Source organism: Acyrthosiphon pisum, chromosome A1, assembly GCF_005508785.2.
Source record: "Acyrthosiphon pisum isolate AL4f chromosome A1, pea_aphid_22Mar2018_4r6ur, whole genome shotgun sequence".
Taxonomy (NCBI): Eukaryota; Metazoa; Arthropoda; class Insecta; order Hemiptera; family Aphididae; genus Acyrthosiphon; species Acyrthosiphon pisum.
In genome coordinates this window covers 66,897,695-66,924,080 of record NC_042494.1, presented here as the reverse complement: position 1 = coordinate 66,924,080, position 26,386 = coordinate 66,897,695, and the positions used below count along the sequence as shown (strand labels likewise).

The following is a 26,386-nucleotide window of genomic DNA, read 5'->3' as shown; positions in this document are numbered from 1 at the left end:
ATACTACAAGACTCTTGGTGTCTTTTCCAATTAGTAAGATTTAATTTTAATCTTTTTTTCCCGCAAAGGCATACAGTCGAATCATTATTTGACATTTCAAAAAACAGAATATGAAATGCGTTGAATGTTCACTCGATTTTGAAGAAATTCAGGTTTTATTTCTTCTGCTTTGCTCAAGACAAGTGGAATATTGTTTTTGTAAATAGCGAGTAGCGAGTTAACAAGAAACGTACGAAATTCAACAATCGACAATTATAGTCAATAACTCAATACGACATATTATGTTCGTATAGTTAATAATAACCATAGACCTTATACTAATAGACGGAAAATCCAGGCGGGATGCGGGTGGGTGGTGCGGTCTGTGCTACAGTGATATATATATATTATATACAGTAGTATACAGAGTATTGTACTACCTTGATCAGCGCCGAATATTAATAGTTTTAATTTGTAAACATTAGTATGCATTACACTTTGTTTCTACTTTCTACAATTACTTGGCCATCAATTATTAAAGTATTAACAAGTTCGTGCTTAGTGTCAGTTTTTCAAAACTATATGGACCCAGACACCCAGTGGCCAGTACCCACCCACCAATTGTAGGTGGTGCAAATGCACCACCTTAAGTACGTGTTCGGCGCCACTGCTCCGTGATATACTGTTTCGTTTAAAAAAAATCAAGAAGGTCTGGTAAGTAGTTGCAGAATTGACCCTGTACAAAGGTTTTCAATGAAACTGTTGTGCGACATAATTACGTGATCGTCGGCCTATATTCTATCGTCTTGGTCGTGGCCTTTTTTACACCTAAATCCATACAATTGAAATTGAATAAAAATCAATCTCATTTAATCTCAAACCAATTAATATTTATCTGGAAAATAGAATTGTTGTTGTCATATTATGTATGTGCAGCTGTACGATTTATTTACTGTGCAATGCGATAATGAAATCGAATGTGGCGCATGATTTGATGTAAAACTGCAGAAAAAAAACGAAAAAAAACAAATGAATTAGTTTCCATGGTTTGCACTTAAATATAAATAAAAATAAATATCGCCATGTCGCTAGGTGTGCACTTAAAAGGCCATAACTCCGGACCACCTATCGCACAGCATACAAACTTCACAGAAACTATCTACATATCAATCTTAATATGCCCTGAAATTTTTATCGAAATCGGTTCGGTGGATCTTGAGTTATAAAATGTATTCAAAATGTACAATCATTTTTTTTTATATATAGATATAGATTAATTATTTTTAAATAATAGTTAATACGCCCGGCACTGCCGATAAATCCATTTTAAGAGCAAAAAAAAATAATTTCAAATAAAATTTTACTGTAGTATAATCCAGAGTCTATTTAAAGCAGGGATGGAAAACGTTTTTAATTTTTTCGTTTTCGTTTTTGTTTATTGATTTAAAAAATATCGTTTTTGTTTAACGTTTTTAAACGTTTTTGATTAATGTTTTTAAAAACGTTATTTTTCTTTATTGTTTTTGATTAACGTTTTTAAAAACGTTATTTTTCCATATTGTTTTTGATTAACGTTTTTAAAATCGTTATTTTCCAATTGTTTCCAAATAACGTTTTTGATAATATATATATTTTTTTTACATTATATTCTTATAACTTATAACTTTTAACTTTTAAGTTATAATAGTAACACGCAATACAGAAATGCACTTAAAAGTTAAAAATTAAAATTAATTATTCTTAATATTTAAATTTTAAATCAAAATTATAATTTATATAAAAATTAGAAAATTCAAAATTTCTGATTTCAAATTAAAATATTTTTAAAGTTAAAGATTAAAAAGTAAAGACAAGTGAATATTTTTTCAAACATTTTTTTTTCGTGGTATAATTTAATAATGTATCATCATCATATACAGCTTAAGGGACCATTGAGGTCCAACGCTGCCATCACAAACTCGTTCCATTCTTCCCTATTGTACGCTACGTCTAACTGATCCCTTTCTTGAAGTACTCTTAGATCCTTCACAACTGAGTCCTTCCACCTTGTTCTGGGTCTGCCCAGAGGTCTTTTACCTATCATTTCGGCCATTAGAGCTTGTTTAATAATTCGAGCTTGTTTAAATTTAATACATTTAATAATGTATAATTGTATAATTTATTTTCGTTTTCGTTTTTGATTTCGTTATTAAATTTTTTTCGGTTTTTGGGATTTTTTGTTATCGTTTTTCAGTTGTTTTTTGTTTTTTTCCGTTAATATCGTTTTTTAAACACGTTTTCCATCCCTGATTTAAAGTTTCTGTTCCAAATTTAAAAGCCCAAACAATTATTAGCTCTAATAAGTTCATTAATAAATGATTATTCGGAGTTCTATAGCTGGTAAAGTTGAAAAATGTGTATTAAAAAAATGTATTTGAGTTTAATACATAAAATTATGTGTTATGAGGAATATTGTATTTAATTTCAAAACTTTTGCAACTTTGCGCTACGCTGGAGGGTTATATATATAGGTACCAAGTCAACTTTGCTAGTGCATCGAATAAGACCAAATAGTATAAATGACAATATGCGACACACAACGATAAAAATTGCTGCTATTGCCCTGAAAAAAACATAGTGGTTGCCTATCATTTATTGTGTATAATATGTTACACAGAGTAGTCTCTTAATATTATAATAATTAAATACTTGATTTTATATTCATATTTTGAAGATTTGTCGTGTCGGTTACGTTTTTCCAGAAATAAAAGAAAGCGACAAAGCATAAACCATATCCATCAAAATACTTAATCACAATAATCCATTTTCTTTGAACTCCTGATGGACCGCAGTCACCAGAGTGCTCTTTTGGCTTAGGTTTCTATAAAGGTATAGGTATTCATTTTTCAATAAGAACTATGCGGCCAACCGAGAAGAGTATTATTTACGGGGAATACCTATAGTCAGGAATTTTATGTTGGAGTAATGGGGAAATAAATGCTGAAATGCCTAACAAAGTATGATTGTTATTGATACGGTTACGGGACACCACTTCTTGAGTAGGTAGCAGGGGCGGACTGACTCCCTCAGAGGGGCCCTGGAATTTTTTTTCAAGCGGCCAATCACCCATGAACCATTGTCTAAGGTCTTTTATTTTGTGACATCGACGGCGGTGCCGTAACTGCTTCAGCATTATATTGACATACTGTTTAAGATCTAATCTTATACACTATTACAGTGTAATTATAATGGAAAATATTATTATATTATTTTTTAACCTCTTTTTTGTTATCACATAGGTATATTCGATGTGATAAGAAAAGAGCATATGATTTAATCTTTATTATCAAAATATATTAATGAATAAGAAGACTATAGTTTTCTTTACAAATATGTTTATTAAATGGTAAATAAATTGAACGTTTTAAAAATCAATCAAGTTCATTAAAAATATAAACGTCGTTAACGTTCACACTTCACGTTCTATTTGAAAAAACAAGTGACGTTCACTGAATTATATGAATGTGAATGCGTAAACGTGCGTTCATGAACGACGTTTTTTCGAAACACCGATATCTTTTTATATAGTTATTTCTAATAATTAATTAATGATAATTAACATAAAATAGGTCGAATAGAAACAAATACAAATGTAAAATTGTGTAACTTTGATGTCCAACCCTATTTGCTATCAATAGGTATATTTCTTTTATATGATTAATCGTCAACCAGTAGGTACAAAATAATATTTTCATTCTGTGGCGTACAAACACTTTATAAAGCTACGTAGATATCATAATTGTTTTTACTTTTTATAGTGTTCAATAAAACAGTATTGAACATTTACTATTTATAGTGTCTACTTATCCATCATTTTTAAAAAAACACTTACGAGTAAAATATATTTGAAATTTCCTATACAAACTTTGAAGTTTTTATTTTTTTATTTTGAAGAACCTCAATACCTATATAATATTACTCAATAGTAATTTATCATGTAAATAAAATTATAATTTATATTATCGACATAATTAATATACATAAATTATAATTGAATAGCGTAAACAACAAAAGGTAGAGTTAAATTATTAACAATCTAAAAATGTTACGTTCGGATGTAAAGCTTTGGTTTTTATCAGCATTTTTATTCAAATACTATAGAAAAATATAAAATATGTGGTCTTACAGAAACGTAACATTATGAATTAAGAAAAATTAAATTTAAAAACGACAAAACATTATTCAGGAAATTAGGAAAATTTATTTGTGAATACAACACACGATGGGATTCAAAATTCAAATAGCTAACAGGGGATAGGCCACTAAAACTAATAACTCTATTATTTGTTTTTATTATTATTTTAAACCATTTAACAAATTTTTAATAACAATTGACAATTGTACCTATACAGATTATAATTTATGGGACTTTTAACAATAACTTTATTATAAATTATAATATAATATTATTTAAAAATTGATTTGACTTACCTTTAAAAAGCTGAGGTTATGATTGTTTACATTGCTTGGAAAGTTATCTTTTCACTTGACAATACAAAATACAAATGAACTAATATTTATATTTTATATAATATCATTAAAATCACAGACGACAGTCTTGTTAGTCGCGGACGAAAACAGTATATTTTTAAATAATATAACAATAGTAATAATACATCGAATTATATCGTATATTACAAACAACACGGCGGCCGCGGCCTGCAGGGCGCAGCGAAATTTCTATTCATACAAATACCTACTGTTTCTTAGAACAGCAAAATATAATTTTAGGTTAAAAAATATCATTTTCTAGTATTGTTAGAATGTATCTATAACATTTTCTTAATCTATAATAAATATATTTGAAAGTTGAATTTATTTTGCACCAGTTTTGTGATAATATTGATACTTCATTGAATATTGATGACAATAGAATATTTTACTTTGGGTGTTCTTTCGTGGCCTAGATATCTGCAGAGTATTAATATGAATATATACCTAGCTGCGAATGACGAAAATTACTTCTCGGGTAGACTAGTGCATGTAATTTATTTATTATAATATTAAGATGTAATCATCGGCACGCGAGCATAATAATTGAGCGTCGACCACATTCAAATACAACATCATAGGTTTCTTGTCGTTTTCATCCTATACAGATAATGAATAATAAAATCATAATGATAAATTAACTGTGAATTAAAATTGGAGTTTTTATAAAAATTAAAAACAAATTGAAATGTCGTCTTTGATGTGTATACATATTATATATAATATTGGCACGATTATTATAATAATAATAATAATAATAATAATAATAATAATAATAATATAAAACAATAAAACATAATAATTTATTACATCGTAGTTAATTACTTTTAAATAAATCCTATATAGACAATTAAAACTTAAAATACTTATAATGGCATATCATGATAAATATATATATTATATATTTATTACTTAAATATAAAATTATATTTCGAATGACAGGAATGAAAAACATAAATTTGTACTAGAATGTATTCTATATAACATATATATAGCACAGTTAGTTAACAGTTATATTATTAGGATAGGCATTTTTTTCGTCAGCTTATATAATAAATAATTTTTTACACTAGAAATTCAACAATCAATATTTATATAATACATTGGAAGAATATAAATTAAGGTTTGATCATAAGTTTCGTGTTTGAGCATCGTTCACCTCAATGTCTAAATTAAGGGGGGAAAGGATATTAGATAGCGACGGGCCTAGGTTTCAGCTCCAAAAATTGGAATGGCACGTCCAGACTTCTGTTACAGTGCTCGACGACCAGGTGTCCTCTTCTGTTGGAAGTACCCACCACAATGACAGCGTCACCTTTTATCAGCGTGACGTCACAGTTTCCTTCTTCTGAAAATCCAATCATTAAAAAATATTAGTAATTTGTTTTTTTATTTAAGTCAGTGTAATATGTACCAGGAAAAGATTTTTTCATGATACGGCTTTGCGGATATCCCATTTTCGTGTTACCGGATATTGTGTACGACCGACTTGGAGGTAACGGCGGAGGTCTTTCCTGGAAAATAAAAATATTACGTTATCGACAGTTACTGTTAACTCGATTATAACAGGCGATTGTCTATTTAGTTATAGTTAGTTAAATGTGTATACCTATAGGTTAGGTTAGGTTAGGTTACGTGTACCTTCTGATTTTGGAAACCTATGGAATTTTATGTTACTTTTTAACCAACGGAAATTCAGTTACCAAGATCTTATGTTGGACAATGGACAGAAACGTACCTAACGAAAGTAACATTTGCTTATAACGAATTACTTACTTAATTTCGTTTGAATTTTTCAAAATAACGAAAACATAATGGAAATTATTTTTGATAATTAATTAGTAAAATATAACACGTTATAGTTTCAAGTATTCACTATTGATAATTAATCGGAAAAATAATAATACTATCACTATACATTTTTATAACGGGTTGGGTACTTACTACCAATATATATTATTTTAAATTTAATTCGTTACAATTAAGTTTTTAATGTTTGGACAACATTAATATTTACTTGCACTGTACTTCATTCTTCTAATTAAGATATTATCTATATTTACGACTATACACTATTAATTATACTTATGTTAGACTGGTGTTTGATTAACGATTGATAAGAACTTAGAGTATCTAATAATATTATACTCTTGTGCTCGTTTTTTTTTTCATAATATGAAAGTAAGAAAAGAAAGTTACTTTTCATATAAGTAATTTTAGTACAATTGTACTTAAGTAACGAATACATTTTTTTAAAGTAATTTACCAAAAACCATGGGTTTATAATGTTTATATGCTACTATAATTTCTAATTAATGTTAATATCTAATCATAATTTATTGAACATTTAGATGAAAAAATGTGTCAGTAAAACGTTTAGTACCTAAACGTTATGTAATGACGTTGCGTAATGAAAAAAACCGTGGTTTATTGTTGATTTAATAAAAATAAATTAACAAAATATTACGTTTAGCTTGACAGCAAAAAATTATTATTATAAATGCAAATAAATAAATACATCTCAAAAGCAATAAAAATAGTTTGAAAAGAAATATTGTTAGCACATTATAAAAAAAATAAATATAGCTTAAATACGTGAACTCTTGTATAATTGCTTAAAAATATTTACCAGATTCAATCCAAATAGGTTACAAGTCTGTATTATTTTCTGATCGAACTTCTCAATTTGATCAGGAGGAGGTGTTCCCGTGATGGGTTGTGGCCTGGGTCTAGTTAAAGTCGCTGTGCCGCTGTTGGTTATTCCGGCGTTGGGAACTTGACTACCAGAAGTCATTTTCCTTCCACCCATACCCATTTTGTTGTTAAGACCTATAATTTAGATGAAATACAATTATTAGTTAAGTTTAAAAGTGTGCGCATATACACTTCTAACTTTATATAACTAACTGAGAAAATTAAAAAAATAAGATATCGTGTGCACGAAAATCTGACGATAAAAATAATAATTTTTCATTTAGTCAAAAATTAAAAACATAAGCAACATGTAATATTAGTAATAGTGTTCTACTATTCTAAACTCTGTACTGATATATCAGAAATTATTTGACAATCGTATACAACACAAAATACTGATATCGTGACCGTTGATTAATATTATCGAATTAGTAAGTTGTGTATAAAATTTCATCAATTCTTAGATAATATTAATATTGATATTAGTATAGTAAATGACGAACGTAGTATCCTGAAAACATGCTATTAAGTTATACTTAAAAAAATACTCAAACTGGCTCACGTACACTGTACAATGGGGTTGGACACTTGTTGCATTTGCATCATGACTCGTTTGGTGCCCGGCCATTTTCTTCTGGTCCTCCAGCTCCTCCACGTGCACTGTATCAGTACAGCCGCATTATGATGAGTCTGCCATCGGAGTTTTTCCAGATGTTGCCTTACCCCTTCGCTGAAACACGATAAATTACATAAGCGTGTTGTCAATATTTATATTACAAAATGAGTGGTGGACGTGTGGTGTGTAGACTATGAACAGTATCATATACACTAATATTTGTGAAACTACGATAACAAAGGCGATAATATATTGGTTGGACTAACAATATACACAATTGCACTAAATAACATTTTTTCATCTCAAGCTTATAGTTAGTGGTTTTTCCAATCAAAATATTGTGTTGGTCCAACTATATATTATATTTATAATGTTAAGTTACTGCAGGGAATATATTTTAATGACATAGAATTCTTTAATCGTGATGTATTTACACAATTTTGTCAACCGAACGAAAGAATATATAAATAAATGAATGGTAACTGTCGAAATATGAATTTTTCGAGCTCTGCTACGATTTGGGATATCCCTTCGGCTCGCTCCATAACAAATGGCGCCACTCGCAGCTAGAAAACGTGCGACGCCGTGTGAAATATTCACCTGAGGAAGACGTGTCTCTTGCCAAAAGCCCAACTCATGCTCACTTCGCTCTGCTTCGTGTCAATTTTGTCCTCGATGCATTGCAATATCAGGTGGCAGTCTTCGGTCGCTCGGTCGTCCGTCCGCAAGAGTTTGTTGAAAGGTGCAAGCATTTTATACCTCAGGTTAAACGCTTTGTACCGCATCCGATGTGGATAACCTGGTAAAAAAAAATTTCGTTATAACTGCAGCACATGGTCAAGTCGATAACCGTTGTGTTATAGTGTATCTATTATTGCGGACTTACCTCCCGCCATCAGATTGACCGTTTCCAGAACTTGCAACGACCGTATCTGTCGCATGACTACTGCTCTGTCGAACTTGTCTGGGGTCTCAGTTGAGTTCGCCTTGATGCAACGCACGAAATGTGGCCGGGCATGCACGAGCGATCTTAGCAAGTTGTCCAGCCGCGTGTGGAAATCTTGAGTCAACGTCGACACGGGCTCGTTGCCGTTTAAACTGGAAAAATCAATGGGATTTTAGTTCAGTCTAACACAGAATTTACTATCTATCTCAGAACGATAAAAACATAATGTATTTTAATCTCATAGCATATGTATAAAAATTATAAATATTAAAATATGTAATATTAATATATTATTATATAATTGATATTCGGGAGAAGCGGGCATTTTTTCCGATAGATTTGTGCAAAGGGATGCAATTATGTATAAAAATCCTAAACATATTTATTGATCCATACATGTATAATATTATATCATATATTTTTTCCTTCAATAATGAATTAGATTTAGTTAAAATTCTGATTTTTGGAACTTTTAAATATATATAACTACATAAGCAGAAGCTTGGTATTACCAACTTATTTTTTTTTTACTCTGCATATTGTCAATCGGAGGAATTTTGATATTTTATACTCGTATTTTTTTTTCAAAGGGTAGTATAGAGATGAGAACCACAAGACAAGTAGTTATACGAAAAATTGACAAATTTGTATATCGCATATTCGCGTTGAAAAATGGAAACAAGTATTATCGTGAAAAAATTAAATCGTTAAATTTTCTTATTCGCTAGCGACATCAATCGGACAAACAAAAAACTACGACCATCGGCGCAATACATAAATATATTTGTTTTTATAGCATTTGTGTGCTACAGGTATACCAATACTTTAGATAATAACTAATAAGCGTTTTATTTTTTTTGCCCGAAATAATATGTTATAATAATATAACTGAATTTAAACACTTATTTATGACATAGAATGATGATATCATATTTGACTTACAGATCGGAATGCGAAGTCGGTGATATTCGAAATTTTATTCCTCTTGGTACTGTTTCTATGCTGTACAACGCTTTCAGCTCGCTCCCGAACAGGTGCGTGGCGAAACCGAACGAACACGACTGCTTGTGGAAAACGGACACTAAATCGTCCGGCACTACGTCTTTGTTAGTTTCTGAAATCGCAATTACAAAATATTTATTCGTCAGATCGTAATGAATTACACATTTTCATATTCCTATACGAATTACAATAAAAAAAGGATTGGAAATCTTAGGATTTTAAGTACCTTCAAATTTAAAAGAAGTTATATTATATTATTGTTGTTAGTTACACAAATACATACAAAACAGTTAAATGTAAATATGTAATAAAGGCACCAACCTTCGGAAAAATAATTTATTTTAAAAAAGGTGGGCAAGTGTGTACCGCTCTGCTGTACATTAGCCATTAGGTGTAGTATGAGTCACAGTTATAGATATTGTATTAAATTTGAATTCAATGATATTATATTATTGTATACCAAAAACCATTCTGAGTGGAGATGGCCCACGGCCTAATTTTGTTAAGTTTCGATTAATGTAACTTTGATAGATTTTATCCTTATTTTAAGAATAATAGGTACACGTTAAATGAAAATATTACTTTTATTGGGATAAGACGGGAAAAATACAGTGGGACAACTGGACAAGATGAACCATGTCCCATGTTATTGTTTTTATTCAGACATTAGATATGAAACTAAATACTATACCTAACTATAATTTTCCTGATAAATGTTAATGAATTTTAATTGTATATGTTTAATGTATTTATACAAAAAAAAAATAAAGATTCTAAGTTATAAGCTTGAATAACATTTAATTACCTATATGATATGAAATGAATTGTATTTGTTATGAATAGGGACTTATGTCCCATTTTACCTCCCCAAGATGGGATGAAAATCAGTTTTTATGTTTAGTAAAAATCTAAGTATGTATAATTAATAATAATATAACAAAATTGATTGGAAATTTAGTAACTACAATTCTACATACACATAATTTTACATAATAAAAGATCTTTGTTTTTTTTGTTTATTGAATTTACTTCTAATACAATTTAGGATATCAGTTTAAATGAATCATGATTTGATATAGGCGATATATGTATAATTTTTTCAGGAGAAATGTAACAATTTGTACCTACTCATTAATTAAGTATTATGCATATAACAATAGTAACGATATGTTTAAAGTAACCATTCTATACCTAGGAAATCCGAAGCGTCGTACACGACCCTGCCGGCGAAATGTTGTATACCGAATGACCTCTGGTCCACCGACTTGGGTTCAAAAAGTCTTGGGTTGTTTCTGTGCTGAGATTTCACTTTTCTCAAATACAGCTCCACGGATCCGTTGATGGAGCACTCGACGTCCAACATACTCAACAGGCCGGTTCTCTATAAAAAAAAAGTTATTTAAGTTATTTAGTATATAATATGTAAGGCTGGACAAGTAAGTCATATATTTTTATTGAGTTGACTGTTTTTTTTCTTCTATTTATTTAACAAATAAACTTTTACTTATAGATTATACCTACACCTATAACATAAGGATTACTCAATTGCTGCAAAGTGTATATATTATTATTATATAATTAAAAATCTTACACATTATAATGTTTATGATATATAGGAAAAATGCAATAATATATTTCTCTAATAATGAGTAATGACTAATGAAAATTCAAAATTCAACTTAAATTGAGCAATTGAAAAATTATTGAGTCACGTTTATACCAACGCGGGTGGGTCAAATAAGTTAAGTTAGTGCAATGAGTTAATATACCAAGATCAATTAGATTTAATATGTTAACTCGTTCACGTGGGTCGATCCTCAATATGAGAAAGTTGTTTCGACAAGAAATGTACAAGTACAAAAAACTTTGTTTACTCACCAACGACGATATGAGATCGATGCAGGGAACGTTGTCGACGTAATCGACTTCCACATCGCAGTGTATCCCCTCGTCGCGACAGGATTCGATGCTGGATTTGAATATGTGCGTATTGTAGAAATGCTGCATCGTCTCGGCACAAAGGTTGATACACAGGTGTTCGAGTTGACTAGGCTGTACAAGTCAAGACATGGTGGTTGTTAAATATTATTATATGCTTGTGCCTGATTAGTAGGTTGGGTTAGGTTGGACGTCCCGCGGTCGGCTTTTATTTGTTTATTTTATTATATAGGTGTAGTCTTTGTGCAAGACGTTTTGAAAAGGGATACCCGACGAATAGAAACTAAACAAATTGTATTCAATAAATTATTGTTGTTTTTATATTGTTATGTTGACTAAAAGCGTCATTTATATTAAGTCAGTCATAAAATATTGAACTAAGTTTTAATTATTTTTTTAAAAAAATTGTTTTACACAAACGTAATTATTGCCTCCTATCCAACCTAAGAAAACCCTGAACTCGCAATTTATTCCAGGGCGTAATACGCGTAATAATCGACACTCGTTCGTTCTTGTGGAGCTACTAATTACTATATTACGTATGTCACGAAGATGATTTCGTCATCAAATGAAAAATTCGGTGTTCACATTCTGCATATTTAAATACTGTATCGAAATTGTATCACTACATACCTTTGGCTCTTCGAACCCGAACATGTCCAAGATTCCGATGGACCCATCCGTGGCGTGCCTAGCGATGTTTACGGCGTTGTTGAGCGCAGCCATCGACTTGCTCGACTTGGAACCGGCCGTGCCGATGGTGGACGCGTGCTGACTGGCCACCTCAGCCTGGTTATGAACTGAATCGTTGGAGTCGCTACTCAACGTGCCCAACGTCGAACCCCAGTCGTTTCAGACTGTTCGCCCGGCGCACGATGGTCGCCACGGTCCTGCAGTACAACGCCTTGGCCAGAGAGTCTCTTATCGAATTGGCCTGTGGAGCGAGCAAAAAATATTTGCATAAGTCAAAAGGCAGTATTTTGAAGTTTTAAGATTAAATTAGGTAGCTTTTCTTATTTTTCTACTACACATCATATGTAATTTGCAACAAAACATAACAATTTAAATACGAATATGTAAAAAATAATCAACGATCTGTGCCTATATACAATTTAAAAAGTTATTGTCTATATACACCGATTTATACCTATTCAATTTGAAAAACCTATAAGACTTGTTACCTGATAAAATTCAGTAACAAATCTAAATCCGTGTATACAATTTAAATAGTATCGTTTCATGTAACATCATAATGACGTATACTGAATTATAATGAATAAAACGATATCATTCGACGAATTATTTCGATGGACTTACTGTGTTAGCATCGCAGGTGGTTTTTATCAGTTGGGTGTTCCCCCGAGTAGTTTCGGAATGTGTCCTGGTAGTGATGCCACGGAAGAGCGACGGGAACGTGATGCCCAGTAGCCGGGCCACCGACGCCAATTCAGTCTCACCTTTGGCCACCACCTCGCCAGACCCGTTGTCCGCGAAGTTGACGTTGCCTAAAAGCAGTACCGCGGCCAGAACCCTCACTACGTCCATGAACGGAATGCCGAGGAGACCTTTACGAACGAAAAACATGCCATATTATAACATTATGATGAGTATGGTTAACATGGTTTGGCTTTTGTTATTATACGTTGTATACGCATGGATACGTGGTTATTAATTATTATGAGCAGTGGACACATACCTAGGCACGACTTCCACGACTGAAATCTAATCGCGTCCTCGGCTTCGTCCTGTCTGGTGTCGCCATGCATCAGGTACTGGAGGTTAGTCGGTGAATATCCTTCCAAGTTTAATTTCACTGAAAGGTTAGAAAATAAACGATGGTTTAGTACAATATGAATATTATTCTTTAACTGGCTGCGAAGGTATTAATGACATATTAATAGGTATATTATATCATAATATACGAGAACCTTCGTATAATATGACCCACCTCTTTCTTCCTGAGATAGGCCGGCCAACATCTGGTAAAATATATGATAGTTCTTTTCGTTTGGCAGTGGATGTACTACTCGGGTTTGGTCCAAGAAATAACAGTGTATCTTAGTCCTGTACAGAGCACCGTCGGTCACCTGTACTTCGATAAAATGACCCTGAAAAAAATGTCACAGATGATCGTTAGGTATATAAAATGGTTTTTGAATGAACTTTTTGCCCCACAAATTTAAACACCATAATATGTGGCAGTAGTACATTGATCATTAAATACAATACAAGTGTTGAAGTAGTTAGAAATTAGGTCTTTATATATACTTAACAATTTAAAAAATCATCGAACAAATTAAAGCGTGAAAATTAGTGAACGTACACTAAAAATCATCTGATCACATACGCATATATTATTATATTTATCATCACTTACGATTCGACTGGATTCCGAGTTTGAAGACGTCTTGGCGGATCCTAATGACCTAAGAACTGTGAACGCAGCGGCCAAATGTTTGAAAGCATCCGTTTCGGGTCCACCTCCGGCCACGTCGAACAACTGTCTCAACAGCAACATCGAAGCGTATGTCTTACCGGAACCACTAACACCTTAAAACAAAAGTCCCGTTGTCACATAACGTTATAAAAATATATTTCCGTGTACAATAGGTACGTGTGTGATATTTATATTTTTATCGTATAGGCAGGTATTCAAAGGTTCAGTGGAAATACAAGTGACGTGCTCTTGAGCGGAGTCGATAAGTTTATAATAACGTCAGGCATAAATAAACCATAATATGCTAACCAGAAAGTATGATGGCTTGCGGATATCCTGATTCAGTCTGCTGTCTGACCGCGTCCAGAATGACCTTGTGCAACTTAAAGTCCAGCGTGGCGCCTCTCATACTGGTGAGGGTCATCGGGTTGCCGATGTCTTTGTACGAGTTCATGCACAATAGAATAGGTCCCACGTTTGTCTGCAACACGAAAAATTAAACTTCAAGTTTATTTTCCTTTAAATATGCTTCAAGAATAGGTAGTGTAAAAAATCATATTAAATTCTGCCGATTGGAAAAACAACCGAGGTTCACGTTTTTTCGTCTGACGAACAACACATCATAATATTTTGTAATTCAAAGAAGTGGTAGTTGAATAAATCGGAATATAATATTATTACAACTATAGTTGGAATTTAAAGTTCCTAATCAACTCGCTAAAAAACGAGTAATTCCACGCAGCGGTAGAGACAAAATATATTATAATATACAAAGTATATTTGTAAGTAATAACTAAAAAGTAAACATAGGATGTTGTTGACTTTTGCATTTGTTTTCCTTTCATGAAAGGAAATAGGATGCATCCTATAAAATTCTATCTTTGCTAAACATTTGTTTCATGTTCTCTCGATTCAGAATATCCTAATAATAATTTGTATTTTTAAGCATTTTTAGCTATAAATTAATTTTTTTGTTTTTAATGTCCCTTTATTGTATTTTCATATTATTGGTAATTTTTTGTACAATTTTGCAATTTTCATAAATTTTAGATTTTAAAGAAAATGTGTTAGAAAAAATTATTTTATTATTATTATGTGTGACAAACAATGATAACTGACATTTTTTTATTTACTTTTTACTTTTTAATTAATTTTTATAATTTCATACATTCCTTTTTACTGTAAATTAAACTTAAAATTAAAATTTCTTAGGCAGTTTTCCGTATTTTTTTAGGCATAAAAGAATTTTTTTGGGTCATTTTTGATATTTTTTAGGTCATCAAAATCCATCTCTACTAATAAGTATACGTCATAATCACGTGTATATAACGCCCAACATTTCGGACAAAATCTCTCTCGATTTTCCCCGCGCATGGAAAAAAACAACAAAAATATTTTTAAGTATAGGGACTACTATACGCGTCATCTATAATATACATATATATATATAGGTTTTCGCTGTAACTGTAGCTGTACGTCATATTAAAAAAATTATTATCGGTTTGGAAAATTAATTTCTCATGGATTATTATTCTTATTTTTGTCGTTTTCTGGTAAGTATGTATCCTTTCGGTAATAAAAATAATACACACATACGCGCGCGCGTGACTACATATTATACGTATAATAATTCGTTTCGGCTTGGCGAACAAATTAGGGGTTTCTCGTCAAATCCGCCGGCGTCGAATTCGAGGAGCCCGCCCTGCAGCAGCCTGACTTCATAATATATAGATATTTTTTGTACAGCACACGCGCGTCGATGCTTAATAGCTTTGTCCCGAGGGCAAGATCGTATAGGTATATACCTATATACACATTCGGTACTTTCGTACGTGTAGGTATAAGTGTGCGTGTGTGCACTGGGCGCAGGTACACCCGATTTAGGTTTTTAATTTCACGTCCTATATTTACTGTACCTATGCATATTGTAATTATCGTTTTATCATAATATATATTGTATGTGTATATACATATAGTTACGTTATATTATAGTTACCACCGCGTCCCTCCTAGTCGCAAAAGATCCATCGGACGTCGCCTCCGGGTGTGCGTATATATACGACGAGCACGGGTAAATCGATATAAATATATAAAATATATATACATAATAATAATCGACAACGGTCGATTATTTATTACTAAATATCGTCGTTATTATTATACATCCATATAATATGTATAGGTCGTTACCTGTACGTATATACAGATATGATATTAAATATTGTGGTATATACACAGAGCGCAAGTAGGTATACCGCCGATTGGAATTCGCTCAACCCCCTCCCCACACCTAAACTCACACTCGTATTTACCGATAAATTATGATCGCACTGCATTATAGTGCATAAGTAGGTACTACTTTGTCAAATACGAACATAAATTTAGAATATTTTTAAATCGATCGGCGCGGTTGACGAACTCCAATTTATTACCACCTAACATCAAATGGAGTAATCGATGCATACGACCTTTTCACGCGTGTATCGGACGGCCCGAAAATTTGATTTCAATCTACAGACGGATCCACATGTACAGGTATATAGTATACTCACGCCACGACAAATCGCGGGTAATGCTATATACCAAATATGGATTTTTTTAATTTACACCCTTAAGAGTTTTTATGGTGCAAGTATCAAAAAATATATGACAATTAATGTACTTAAATAATCAATTTAATTCATTTGTATTTTTGTTGTTTGTATTATATTCATTTTTGTTTATTTATTACCTATACCTATATTATACATATTCTATTAAAAGACAAATTTGTGAGTGGGATAGTTTTTCCGTGATAAAGAATTGTTATTATGGAGACTATTGAGGTTTATAGTTTACGCCGTGAACATATATGGTGCATATGGTTTATTTTTGAACATATTTCTTGCGGGCAATGATGGTGCCTGTTACACACAATACACATATTATAGAAACTTTTTTTGGACGAGAAATATTCTATTTTGCAGCAGATTCAAATATGATACGCGTATACCGTTTGCGATGACTCGTAGTAGAATTCAATCTTCGGGGTTTGACGCGGTTAAAAATATCAAATTTCGGAAACTGGTGATGTTTTTTCCCGTCGAAAGGTATATTATATTTATATAATATTACGACATTAAGACCGCATGGCCTGCCGGACGCAATCTAATATGATTTAGTATTTTAAAACTTTATCGAGCGCGGGCTTACCGATTACTTATATCTATGATGGTTCTCGAAACACAATATCATAAACGCGGTATTTCAAAGAACGAATTCCCGCCATCTGTCGACACCTTGGCACACCCTGTACATGCATCACGCGCATAGGGTGTGCGTGTGGAGCGTCGCTTGTGCGTGAGGCGCGCACATAATTATATTATTATATCGACGGTTTGACACGAGCGTTCGAAAAATACCACACTACCGTCTACCATATATAAAGTGAAATCGTCTGCTTTCGTCATCATCGTTTTGAAATCTGTAACCATTGGTTTTGTTATCTCGTACGATTTCGGTTTACATATAATAATAATAATAATAGGTATATTATAATATTATGTGAATTCCGCTCGATGTGATAACGATATTATTGATCACGGACCGCCGCGCGCTGGAAAATTATGAAGGCGGTATTCAACACATATATGGCTATATAGATGATACAGTAGATCCACATACGACCGTATTTTTTTTAGCCGCACAGCACGCTCATAATTTTTATACACATAATATAATGTTACGAGGGTCGTACACATCATATTGTTTTACGAAGACGACGAGACGATAACGCCGCTTAGTTTTTTATTATTTTAAATAGGTACTATAAGGCTGAATTTGTATTTTGTGAACGGAGCGCGGAGTATAAAGGAGTACCTACTTAAGTATGTAATAATATATAATATTATGTCGTTGTAGCCTTGTAGGTATTATATGTATCGGTGTATGTAAATAATCCGCCAAACTTAAATCGGGTCCGTGCTCGAGAGTCGAGATGGCACCTATACCTATATTATACATGTTATTATTATTATTATTATAATCGTAATGTTTCGTCAGTTTGTCACCACTCTTTCTGCCCCCGTATCTACACATTTTTTGTGGTACAAACCAAACGATTATTATAATATGCTAAGCGTAAGCATACGACGTTTTATAGATAGGTACGAAAAAAATATTTAATTGCGCTTTACGTCATATTTTTTGCCAATCATGGTACATAAATAATTATATTAATTATTATAATCGATGTATCGATATTTAGGCAGGGCCGGTGCTTTACAAAACTAAACAGGATGATTGGGGTTAAACACCAATTTCCCATACATTTTTTTCAGCGTATTATACTTTTATTCGAATATTAAGATTAAGAGAGTGTCGAGGGAATAATATTATAATATAATATAATATAATAATAATAACGGGATAAATTTCCAAGTTAAAAAAAAACTACCTGGAAAGTATTTTTCATATCCCTCCACACATTATTATAGACTTAAATCAAATATATTTTCCTTCAATTATTAAAATCATATATTTTAGGAACCTATTAATATATATATAAATAACTGGGTAGTGGGTGACAATTTCTTATATTGATAATTGAAGAAAATAGCTACAGCAGTGACGTCTTTACATTTTTTTTAACAAGCATACTTTTATGCAGGCCACAAACCCCATTTAGAATTAATCATTTTTTAGACTAACCAATTTAAGAAGTGGACCAAATCACAACAATATTTGATTACACAAAATACGCAAAGTATGACTTACGTAGTCGAAATTACGTCTCTGGGCTACGGTCGGAACAAGTGTATTAAATTAATGTACTATATTTATCATTATATAAATTTCCATTATAACTTCTTTAATAATATTGGTTAAATGCTAGGTATACAATGTACATAACTACATAAGTATAAAATTACAATTATCCAACGGGGACTCTAGTGACACTACCCATTGATAATTTATTCAAAAATTCAAAATGTATATTATATTATTATCTATGGCTCTACCCACATTCCCAGTGGTTCTGTATTTTAGTGACCTATATTTGGGAGAGGGAGTTCGGACCCTAGACGTGACTGTCCATATTTTGTGTATATTTGGAGGGGGGAGTCGCCCACATTATAAAACACTTCTGTACAAAGCTACTATATATCACGGATACACCTGTGAAATTCGACAGTTTCGGCGATTGTATTCCGCCATTACACGACCGGCAGCCAGAGGTCCGAAGTTTCACATAATAAACGATGCACGTTCGTTAATTATTATTATTTGATTGTTGTATACACGTTTAAGACGAAAAAATAATATAATAACAACAATGAAATTACGCGCGGGAGCTTTATAACATTATAATACGATATTATTCGTGTGTATTTTCCTCGTGACTGCGAGCGAACAATATAAAATAACAATATTATAATGATCCGATAATTATATGCGTTTCTCGGTCAAAAGCTATGTGTAAATAACGTAAGTACCTACTTATGTAGGTAATATATACTTTATACAATGTATAAATATTTGCTGCTCGTGTGATAGGACGGGTTGCGTATATCGTCCGCATGTTTAGTATACTCCAAGACGGGGTAAGTACGGGAGGATTACAAAGATATACGAAAAACCTGAAGATTTTCACTCTCAAGAAACAGCAAAACATAATAATATTATTACGATCTATACCTACTATACCTAGGTCGTGCGAACGAGATTGCTCGGAAACGGTGTCCGGGAAATCGTATTTCTTATACATATTAGCTAAGATTTTAGGAAATTCGAATGATTAAATTTCACAACAAAATTGTATATTCAAAAGTGGACTATACGAATGTTTAGTCTTTGGAAATGGATGCGCTTGGAACTTTTCGAACACTATATACTGTGTATATACAGACTATATATTATTATTATGTCTGTATACAATTTACTTATGAAGATTGAAGAGGTTGTGCAGCGGGGGGTAGCACAAGGAGGATAAATAAAAATCACGAAATCGCCACCCGCAAGAGATCGGTGTCGGTCGATAAGAGATATGAAAAAAAATCTCGTGATCCCCTCCTTCCAACTAGATCTAAACACTCAATAAAAAAAATCTCTTCATGGGTAATGCACGTATTATAATATATAATTTATATATGTATACAATGTATAACCCGTGTACAATTATAATAAGCACACACATACAATATGTACTACATCTATTTACTATAGTGAATCATAAGTGATGACTATTGTACAGGGTGATGTACATCATAACACAAACCGTAAACCGGATATAAATTATTATATTCTGCATTTAAATTACGTATCGTACGATTTCGTTTAGTTACCTACTTTCAAACGTGGAAACTGCTGAAATAATTATTAAAAAATCAAGAATATAAGGAATTCTATTGCTGCTTTATAATGGTACACTGCAGGTATGACGTATCGTGTACGATACCGTTGAAAAGATTTAAAGTAAAATCCTACGATACACGCCCGTGATTCACTAACGTCTCGCCTGGTCCTCACCTGGTACAAAAAATCACTCTGTATGTATAGTACTATATAACTATAATAGCATCGCGTGCGCTCATATGTAGGTACCCGATCAGTTCCCATGGTCCGAGGGGTTTGAGGTCTTGGGGTTCAAGGCACACAGTATTATAGGTACGCACAGATATGATATGAGGTTTAGTGTATACAGAGTGCGCGTTTTCTCAGGTCTAAATAGTATGCGTAAACGTGGCTAAGTTTGTGCCTGCAGATTGCATTAAAACTGCAGTGCAATCACAATAACTATTTTGTAACTAGACATTTAGACGACCCGAACACGTATAGAAACGGTCTTATTCTAGTGCTGCAGCAGTGCAGAATATCTATAAATGTTGGATATAGTAATTTCATAATATGTGCACAGAAATATATAAAACGGACAATTTCCACGATACATTTTCAAGTAAACCACGCCCACTACTAACATTTTCGCCAAAAACCACTCATAATCGACATTATTCGCTACAGACCTATCTCATAAATACTCTCGTCCGTACGAATTTTGAATGCCTAAAGGCTAAAGCACTATATTATAATTCAACCCACTAGGATTTCATAGTTCATACTCAACATGCGCAGTGTTTCAAATTTTTATTGTATGTGGCTGACACATGACGTTAACTAATTTTAGTTTATTAAGGGTGTCTGTGACACGGTTTTTCCAAGTTTTTCCTGTAAGATATGTTTTTGTATTAAAACCGCACGCCTCTAATATCTTGTGAAGTCCAATGGTCGAATTATATAATAATTTATTTATGTCGAGACTTCTTTGACAAAAAAAATAAAAACAATGTGTAAGTACTCACAAACATTTGAGTGGCGCAGAACCGACTCTGCAGCGCCTTGAGCACGGCATCCTCGGTCAACGGCCCAGGAAGATGGATCAGGTCACCGCCTCCACCCGGGGTCGACCCGTTGCCGCAGAGTCCGCTTCCGGCGGTCGTCTGAGGTCCATGGAACGATCGGCGGTGCGTTCGGTGGTTATTCAATTCAGTCTTTTGCTGCGTTGCCACCGCCGCCGCCGAATTCGGCGACGACGTAGCATTTAAGCACTTTGCGACGGCGGTGGCAGCTTGGCCGCCGTTTTGCGATTCTTCTTTGCCCTTAAACAGTTTATCTGCGCACAATAAAAGACACATCGTAAGTATATATATATATATATATACAGATATTTCATCATTTATAGTTATTTGAAAACGCCAGGTGATGTTATAGAGTGTAAAATCCCAATCCGTCAAATCGTTTATATAGTTAAATTGTTTGCTAAAACTATTACCACGCCAGTGATGGACCCCGGGGGAAGCTATCGGAGCGAACATTATATTATAGGCCGGGTTGGGATAAGTATCTACAGACTACAATAGAAGTATCTTAGACACAGTTGTATTTATTTTATACAGAGATGGGAAGTATCAGATATTTTGTAGCGCGGAACATTTTTAGCATAATATGTATCTATAGTAGGGTTATAGACATAGAGTAACTTAAGATCGACCTATATCATAAACATTTTTCACCCAATGATAATCGGTAGTCAATGATACTTTTAAACATTTAAAATCTAAAATTGATATAGGTAGACAGCCCATATCAGTAAATTTTTTCTTGACTATGTATCAAAAACAAATATAGATCATCCCACGCCTTGGGTTGAATCCACGTTGTATCTATATTTCAATGCTCAAAGTAAGTAAATTTAAATTAAAATAATATTAATCAGGAAATCTAAGTTTTCATAAAATGCTAAAATATATAGGTATATACCTTATACCTACCAATATTTGTTAAACATTCGTGTAACATGTTGAAATGTATTTGTTTGAATTCGAAAATAAGAGATATTAAAGAACTACAATTTGTCTATATGTATATAGTTAATTTTTATTCTGATATTTAAATATTTTTTGTTGAAAATTAATATAGTAGATATTATATAGGTAGTACATAATATATTTTATATTAAATAATAAATATGTATTATTTTGTGTATGTTTATAAATCATAAATTGTGTAGGCTTAATTAAAAATAGACATAAATTCAGCATAGAAGTGTACTTTGGTTTTCATTAAGCATCTTGTATTTTTAAGAATAAAATCAGAAAATCAATATAATTTTTTTTTACATGTGTTATATATAAAAAAAAAAATGTTAATCCATATAGTATAAATAATATACGTCTTATTGCATAATTAAAACTGCAAGATCTCCAAAGTCCAAACGCGTTTAGAATACTTATACAAATGGTTGGACATTGGAAGTATATCTTTCATCAAATACCTATTTCTGATTGGTGATTATTACCAATGATGACCAATGAGGTAGTTATTCGTTATTTTGTAAACTTTAAAATGTTGATAAATTGCATAACAATTTTTACTCTGAGACCGAAATATTTTGCGATATGTATGTTTAATGCTTTCATTTTATGATATGGGTATACCTATATAATATTATTATAAATTATGATACAACACTATACTGGTATGTAGGTAGTATAGGCAGTTCCCCCCCCCACACCACATAACATTTTGGGCCTCTGTACAAAATATTTTTGCGAGCCCTATGGCCTATACAAAACTTCCAATAAAATGCAACCCATTACAAGCGATACAGGTGTTCCACACATGATTTCTTGGTAATCAATATGCGACGATTAAAATAACAAAATGTTATTGTTTGATATATTATAATATACATTTATACCATCAAATATTATTTAATAAAAATTAATTTTTCCTATCAAAATTTAAAAAATTACTAATTCACATTGGGCTGACTATAGGTATAGTAATAGTATATATTAAAGTCGTCTGTTGAACAATAGGTTAGTATACAGTGGTACATTGGTACACCATACACGATAAATGTCTATAATATATTGCACCGTTAACACACGATTTCATACCAGGAAAATCCAACGAACCGTATTCGTGCGAACTATATTTAATATTATATACCTACCAAATATTAATATCCTCGTACAAGACCGCCGCCGCCACCGCCGCCGCAGCAGCAGCAGATACCTACTGCAGTCATAAAACCATAGCTAAGTGTTCTTCGCAGGATGCGATTATACTTTTAATTATTACTTTGCAACTCCGCAGATATTATATTACACAACCAAATTTTTCCCATAGTACTGGACTGCGTACCATTACTAGATTAAAAAAGTGCCTGATGATCATCGCGTTACAAAATAAATAAAATAATAATAATAGTTATTATTATTATTATTATTGCAGTTGTTGTCGTTGTGTACGAGGAAATTAATTTCACATAAGGTATAATTATTTCTATATTATGCGTTTAACATAATGCACGTTGCCTACGTATATGTATACATATTATAATGGGTACCTATATTATACACGCGGGGGACGGTTCACATTAATAGGATAATTATTATATTGTTACGTCCGACTTTTGGTTGATGGAGCAATTACCGATGTTATTACGCACTCGAATCACCATCATTATACACGTCGTGTTATATCGCATCATAGATAGTATTTTAGGAACGACGGTGCGATATCGGATACAGGTCTAAGGTTTAAAAAAAAATTATAATCGATTTGTACACACATAATATTATACATCGATTGTCTACTGAAATACATGTAGGTCGTAGGACATAGTAGGTGGTCGGTATGCAGCGAAAATATATGAAAAACCAATCCGAACGACGATAACGACTGTTTTCAGTTTTTCATATTTTACAATGATGATGAAAACAATGTGGTCTAAACCGATATTTGAAGGACGTTATCGTCTATCTATAAGTACGTCATAGCACCTGTACGATGATTTTGGTTGATAAATAAATTATACCTAAATATTTTAGACTTGTAATTTAAAATGGGTTTTTTTTAAAATGATTAAATGCTTTTGTGATTTTGTTACATCTATGACGGAGAAACTATTGTTACAAACCTCAAACTTAATGTCTTACAACAAACATTTTGAAATTTGTGAAATTTTTAATAAACAGTAATCGATTATACATTTTCAGATTATGTGTACTGATAAAGTTTTTCGAATCTGTCAGAAAATACAATAATACGCGTGTCGAGTTGCATTCCACACCGCATGAATTCGCTATACCACAGTCTACAATATTATTACTAATATTTATTATTATATATATATATGCGGTCTTTGAAATAATAATAATATAATATGGTATATGATGTATACAATATAAGTACCTACAGTGTAAGTTTATCCGGATTTTAAAAGCCTCAGACGTCGTAAAACTATGAAAGCGCATAAAATACGACGTGGCATACGTACATAATAACATGCAGAATATCGCCGTTCGTAATATGATATACAAGACATTTTTACAATTTATTTTCAAAAAAGTTTACGATAGTTTATTTTATGTTATTATTACGACGTGTTTGGCATACATTCTGTCACAATTTATCGTTCAATATAGTACCTGTAACGGGTAAAGTGGGCAACGAAGTCCTCGGCAACACTGGAGGTGGTAACGTTGACTTCGATGGGCTGCTAGGTGTGGACTTACCGGTGGCCAGTATGTTGTTGTTGTTGTTGCTGTTGTTATTGTTGTTTCCGGTATAATTCGATCCGGGAGATTGTTTGACAGCCGCCGGCTGGGGACAACCCTGGCCACCGTGCGCCGCCGCCGCTCCTTGGCCCTGGTTCAGGCTGTTCCGGAGTGTGACCAACTCGGTGCTTAGACTTCGCAACCGTTGTTGTAAGTGCACAGCCTCGTTCGAACAGGACGCGTCTGCAAGAAAATATTATTTTATTTAGTTACTTTATTTGAAATGTGAAAAATATCGTACGAAAATGTTATTAATTTCGTTTTGTGTATTATCAAAAAGTTGGGTTACAGAGACAATGTTAAGGTACTTGGAACTATTCATGTGAATTTTCACAATAGCATCGCGAACTGTTCCATCGCCGTACAATGTACATAGGACACATCACACATCTATATACTCGTATAGCCATAAATCATAGTAAGGATGTCCATACCAACGTAAGTTAGTGGTTACAGGGTAGTACAGCCAGTACAGGGTACATGCACGTCAATAGTTATATTTCACGACCAATATTTTTTTAATTATAAACAACTAACTGACACTCATCCAATCCACTTATTAAATGTTTCAATCTTTTTTTAGTTCGTAATTTAATATTCGATATTTCGATGTAATGGACTTAAAAATTTAAAAAAATAATAAGTATTAATTTAGTAATAACTGTTGTTTATGGATTTATAATATAAAAAAAACGAAAAATATGCATGCACTTATGCAATGTAAAGAACTTTCCGAGCTTGGTGACGACAATATTATTGATGAATAATAAATGTCCATTGTTTTCCTGTTTCCCAAGATTTTTTGTTATCACTTATCACTAATTTGATTATTTTATAAGTCACTGATTTCGATTTGTAACGTCGAGTTAGTTTTTGCCTTACAAATGTACTCATAGAGCAATGACCATTGTAAATGGTATTCTAGTTACATAAAAATGGTGTGTTAAAACTGGTGGCTGACCGTGGAGGAGTGGTACGATGTTTCCCATCAAAGTTGTACGATAAATGTTTGTCCAGGCTTAAATAAAATAAAGATGTGGCAACTCTACGTTCGATTATATTATACCTATATAGACCATGAGGATAAAACATATTGAAACCAAGTATAAAAATCAAAATCCTCATTTGGACTATAAAGGCGG

General features: G+C 32.4%; 1 protein-coding gene across 1 annotated transcript in view; it reads right to left on the bottom strand.

Annotated features, from left to right (window-relative positions):
- Nucleotides 1-5,515: 5,515 nt before the first annotated feature.
- Nucleotides 5,516-26,386, bottom strand: part of LOC100159900 (myosin 20) — a 33,353-nt gene continuing 12,482 nt past the window's right edge. The window contains 18 exon segments of the mRNA XM_001944461.5: nucleotides 5,516-5,857; nucleotides 5,924-6,023; nucleotides 7,139-7,338; nucleotides 7,770-7,933; nucleotides 8,420-8,618; nucleotides 8,706-8,917; nucleotides 9,708-9,879; nucleotides 10,959-11,148; nucleotides 11,646-11,819; nucleotides 12,339-12,548; nucleotides 12,550-12,639; nucleotides 13,023-13,270; nucleotides 13,402-13,518; nucleotides 13,654-13,813; nucleotides 14,083-14,255; nucleotides 14,452-14,623; nucleotides 21,480-21,790; nucleotides 25,116-25,427. Coding sequence (XP_001944496.2) covers nucleotides 5,700-5,857; nucleotides 5,924-6,023; nucleotides 7,139-7,338; nucleotides 7,770-7,933; nucleotides 8,420-8,618; nucleotides 8,706-8,917; nucleotides 9,708-9,879; nucleotides 10,959-11,148; nucleotides 11,646-11,819; nucleotides 12,339-12,548; nucleotides 12,550-12,639; nucleotides 13,023-13,270; nucleotides 13,402-13,518; nucleotides 13,654-13,813; nucleotides 14,083-14,255; nucleotides 14,452-14,623; nucleotides 21,480-21,790; nucleotides 25,116-25,427 — 3,362 coding nt within the window. The 3' untranslated portion in view covers nucleotides 5,516-5,699.